This window comes from Nuphar pumila, chromosome 12 (assembly GCF_984573655.1).
Source record: "Nuphar pumila chromosome 12, dmNupPumi1.hap1.1, whole genome shotgun sequence".
Lineage (NCBI taxonomy): Eukaryota > Viridiplantae > Streptophyta > Magnoliopsida > Nymphaeales > Nymphaeaceae > Nuphar > Nuphar pumila.
This window is the reverse complement of record NC_143260.1, coordinates 102,669,430-102,674,695: the sequence shown is the minus strand read 5'-3', so window position 1 is coordinate 102,674,695 and position 5,266 is coordinate 102,669,430. Positions and strand designations below refer to the sequence as shown.

Sequence of the window (5,266 nt, the reverse complement as noted above, 5' to 3'; positions counted from 1 at the left end):
CTTTAGAAAGCAGAAAGCAGTTGGATTGTCATGTAGATTTCTTATCTTTCATCCATATTGAAATATGATAGCCCATTCAGCTGACATACTATAACAAAACATGCAAAGTGAGAAAGCACAGAGAAATTACTGAAGAGAGCAGACAGTGCATCCTATATTTGATTATATGTATCATGTACAATCACTTTGCTAACTGGTGAAAAAACTACAAAAGGTGATGATTCATGAGTGTGAGTTAGCCAATTCTTGGAGGTTTGGTTACAAGCCCCGAAGAATCGACATAGATCCGAACACGACTGCGATCGTAATCCATCGTGATGAAGCAATCTGGAGGCATGACCTGCAACCGGATCATGGGCATGTCATTCTGGATCTTACGCAGGGCGTCCGCAGCTGGAACTCCAACCAGTTCAGGCCAAGCTCTCAAGGGAGCTGTGTTGGCTTCAAGGAAGTACCTCTGATAGATTCCTCCCAACATGGCTGCTGTCAAAGAATAGTAAGAACAAATAGCAATGACATCAAGATAAAGAAGAAAACATGGAGACAGATGGCTTGCCCACAGGGGCTCTGTATATATGGCTAGGTGATAGGCTTTTCTTTTCAATTTATAACCCGAAGAAACCGCACCTGGCACAAAGACCTGGTCTCGCTGGCTCAGCCTGCCATACCTACAGTCATCGTGCCGGCAACATAAAACTCCAAGGCTAGGTGATTTGCTTAAGACATTCAAATTGAAGGGCATCACAAGTTTGATACCGAGTGTGTGTCTCTTGCCACAAGGCCAAAGCTGCAGGCTCTCTGGTGGGCAAGGGGGGCAGCCAAGGTTTTACGCTGTCAGGCATGGTTACCATAGTTCGGCAGGATTTTTCCAGTGATAAATGAAAAAAAATGACAGATGACTTACGTGGTCTAAATTCAGTGTGAAGTTGGTGGTGCTGGCCTTTGCTGTGAGCTTGGTGTGCCATCACTGAGTGGATGTAGAGGAGGGAGAGGAGGATGAAGGAGAGCTGCTTCATGATGATTTCTGGTCTATCTTGGAGTCTTGCAGATGAGTATATATGACCATGTAGGACAAGAAGGCAGCAATAATGTGGACATTATTGAGGATCATGTGAATGGGTAATTGGTTGTTGATTAGAGGTGTGAAAACGAGTGGAACTCTTTTTCCAAAAGGGAGAGCTACTGGAACAATGAAGTGGGTCCAGTAATTAATTCTGAGTGCCGTATCAGGTCAGAGCAACCTCTAACGGCGATCCGTCAGATGTCGACATGATGCTGTTCATTCATGCAATGAATGATATCTAAAAACACCATAGCTGAACTCGGCATCTCCTAGATGGGTCTAACGTTTTTTCAGAGCCGTTGATGCCGTAGATGAATGCAAAATAAACGGCTGAAAACTAGGTTCAGCCTTGGTATTTTGGATGCCGTTCATCACGTGGATGAAGGGCATCAGAGGTGACATCGTGAGAGGTAGCACTCACCTGATACACACTCAATTAATAATTCTGCATCTAGAAGCAATTGCAGAAATTACATTGACTTAAAGTAGAAGCTATGTTCTCTTTTCTACGTAAGGACTTTATGGGTAAGATAAGGGTTTGGATCAATGTTGTCAGTATCGGAATCGGACCTGTATCGTTTGGCTAACTATTCAGGTGAATCGGCCTATACCGATTCTCAAGTGAATCATTCTGAATCGGCAAAAAAAATAATTAAAAAATATTATGTGTCAATCAGAACGTGGCACTTGTTAAAGCCATTAAAAAATAATTGTAAGCTATTTTTTATATTTATTAAAAATGGCCTATTCAGATCAGTATCGTATCGATTTTCTAGCAATACGATATGTATTGGCCGATTCAGGCCTATACTGACAACACTGGTTTGGATACTAAATTGATCAAACATTGACAAGGAACATTACTTATCTGTCTGCAAAGAAAATGGGTGGACTCTAGATGTGATTTACAGTTCTTGATTGGTTAGGACTTAGTATATGGTATGCTCATAATTCAATCTAGCTGTAATGCAGGTGGAATCTCGTTTAACTCCCAATTATTTTTAATTCATCTACATTTTATATGATGAGGAACCCTCGCCTAGAACAGGGTCACTTAATGGGCCTGCCACCCTGCGAGGTAAACCCTGGGTAGAGTCACCTATACTCAATCCCTTACAGAGCCCGCACTCACATGCCCTGTGGGAGTCGAACCTGGGAAAAAGGGTCAGCACCTTCTCCCTAAACTTGTTACCACTCAGCGACCACCTGGTGCAACGCATCTACATTTATGTAAAAGAAAAAAGATAAATATGAATACATTGGTAGGTCTAATAGTTAACTGAATCTGTATCCATAATAGGGATGTAAAGGGGTCAGATGTAATCAGTCATTTGATCCAAATCGGAACTCATTTAGTCAGATTCGGTAGCCAATTTTGGATCCAATTAATAACTGGATCAAAATTCATTTTCGAGTTTTGCATCCGAATCCGACTTAGATTTGAATCTGAATGTGTAAATGACACACTTTAAGCTAGCCAAATTGGGTGTCTATTTAGCTGATGACTACGAATCCAACTCCCAGTTGGTCAGGACCAGTTAGGTTGGACTTGGTAATGTCTAGATCTGACCCGAGTCCAAAGCCATTATATTTCTAGTCAGAACTACTTCACTATAAAATGATGTGGATGCGAATAGATCAGCTCCGAGCTGTCCAGTCTCCATATCTATAATTATAGTCGTGCTGCCTTGACTCTTTATTTTCTTGAGTTAATCAGCAAAGTTAGGGCTTAAACCAAGGCTAAGTGGCCAAACAAGAAATAGGAAAAGCGAATTAACAAATTTTTTGATTGTTTTTTACCAGGAACCCTCATCCGGAACCAGGCCACTTAATGGACCCACCCCCAACAAGGCAAAACCCCCGGTGGGCCCTACGACTCTAAAGCTACGGACACACCCATGTGTCAATGGGGTTTGATCCAACGCTTTGATCTCAATGCCTTTACTACCACCCCTCTAGGTGCGTGGGCGACCCAGCAATGGTACAAGTTTTTTTTTTTTATGAACAAGGAAAACCTCTATCGAGAACCAGGTCACTTAATGGGTCTGCCTTCTAGAGAGGTAAAACTTCAGTTTGAGGACACGACCACCCAGCCTTACGTGACCGTGATAAAGCAACGACAGCCCCCATGTGCTAGTGGATAGGGATGGCAATGGATCGAGGGGCCTGCTTCACCCTATTTGGATTGGAGATGAAGGGCATGAAACGGGGACTTATAGCGGGGATAAAATCCATCCCCATGTAAGAATGGAATTACGCTTTTCCCTGCCCCATCTTGATCCCCACCTTGCCCCGCCTCCCCAATCCTTTTAAGGGGCTCCGCCCTGCCTCGCCTCCGTTTGGACCAAGGGCGTAGCTAGGATTCATGTGAGGGGGGGGGGGGGGGGCAAACAGGAGTGTAGCAAAAAAGAAATTGGTGTGATAGTCGGGGGTTCGGGGGCAGCGTCCTCGAAAAAAGAAAATTTGAGATAAAATAAAAAAATGGCTACAATTATTAATAAAAATCTATTTCATATGGACAAATCAAAATATTTGCTGCAGTCAGGGCTGGGCTAAAAAAATTGATAAAAATCTATTTCATATGGAATCAATGCTGGAATAGGATTGGGCTTTTAAAAAAAAAAAAACAAGCTCCGCCTCTGGTTTGGACCAAGGATGGAGGACATGAAAGAGGATAGAGGCGGGGGTGAAGGTTAAAATCCATCCCTGTTCAGGAATAAAGGTTCAGGTTTTGAGACGGGGCAGGAGTGGCGACCTTGTCCCCCACTCCTCCCCGCCCCGGTCCATTGCCATCCCTACTAGTGGATTTGAACCTGAGCCTTCAGTTTGACTACATTAATAACTACCAACTAGAAGCTTTTTAGATTTTTTTTAGACACAAAGACCTGGTCACGTTGGCTCAACCTGCCATACCTACGTTGGTCATACGCCCTCGAGGCATATGCCGAGTGTCGGCTGGAGCAAAGAGGAGACACCCATGAGAATGAAACCTTGACCATCCGTCAAGTCAAGTGGCCAAGGTCCCACTCCACTGCGCCAACCCCCTTGGGGCGAGCTAATGGGAGGGAATCGGTGGAAATGACTTGGAAGAAAATGCAATGGTGAGAGAACGATTCTCATTTGCCCCAATCGTCACGTGCAAGTAAGAAAAATGGTGCAGTGAGATTTGAGGTCATTCTAGAAACTTCTAGTGTGATTTCAAGTCACATCATTCACTCAGCCAATTTGAATCATATGATTTCGAATCACGTAAGATGCAAGCAAACGTGGTAGATGATAAAGGAATTGAGGAATTTGGGGACTCTTTCTTGTTTGGATTCTGAAAGCTCCCAAAGAATTTCCCTTGTGTCAAAAACAATATGCTTCCAAAATCCTTTATTCTAGAAAAAAGCACTTTGACTCTCATTCTTTTCGATTTTAAACTCGAACAATCTTTAGACCCAAGGGGTTTGGCATAGTGGGATGGGTTTAGACTGTTTGACGGGTGGTCAAGGTTCAAATCCCGTGGGCGTATGGCAGGCTGAGCCTGTTTCGCTCGGTCTCTGTTAACTGGGGCAGTTTCTCTGAGTAAAAAAAAAACTCGAACGATCTTTTTATGCTCACTTCCCAAACAGTAGTGGTTGTCAATGGGTCGGATCTGGTTTGGATCCAGGTGAATCTAAACAGGATCTGTTTTTGAGGTGTTGGTACCGAGTCTGGACCCAGGTCCTATCAGGTCTGCTATAATAAAAACCATACCTGGATCCTATAAGAATTACATGAACCACACTCGGTCCATACCCGGTAAAATAATTTTTTGTTAATCTTTTTTATATTGAAAAAACATGGGTCTTAATTGGAACATGGGTGAGAGCCGGGTCTGACATGAAATTTCACAAACCATACCTAGCTCCATATACTAATTGGACCCTTTAATTGGGTTTGACCCGGTTTCTAATTGCACCTCTTTGTTTATCACCAAACCCTGACCCTATGGGGTTTGGTATGGGTTGAGTCTGGGTCCAACCTGACCCACTGACACCCCTACCAGACACTTAAATATGCAAAAACCAGGAGAAGGTAGTCTTATCCCTGTACTAAAGATTCACACATCAATCACCTACAAGGGCACCGTTGCCCCCAATGTCACCAGTTCAAAACCATTAGAGGCGTCCTTTACCACAAGGCCAATCCCTTGGCCTAACCAAAGAAAGAAAGAGATTC

At 43.4% G+C, this 5,266-nt stretch overlaps 1 protein-coding gene across 1 annotated transcript; it reads right to left on the bottom strand.

Moving 5' to 3' along the window:
• Positions 1–126: 126 nt before the first annotated feature.
• On the bottom strand, positions 127–857 carry LOC149821381 (subtilisin inhibitor 1-like). The gene is made up of 3 exons (XM_089982484.1): positions 757–857; positions 628–668; positions 127–483 (listed from the first exon to the last, which is right to left on the bottom strand). Exons 1-3 carry the CDS (start codon positions 849–851, stop codon positions 236–238), a joined length of 384 nt encoding a protein of 127 aa, XP_089838610.1. The 5' UTR covers positions 852–857; the 3' UTR covers positions 127–235.
• Positions 858–5,266: the final 4,409 nt, after the last annotated feature.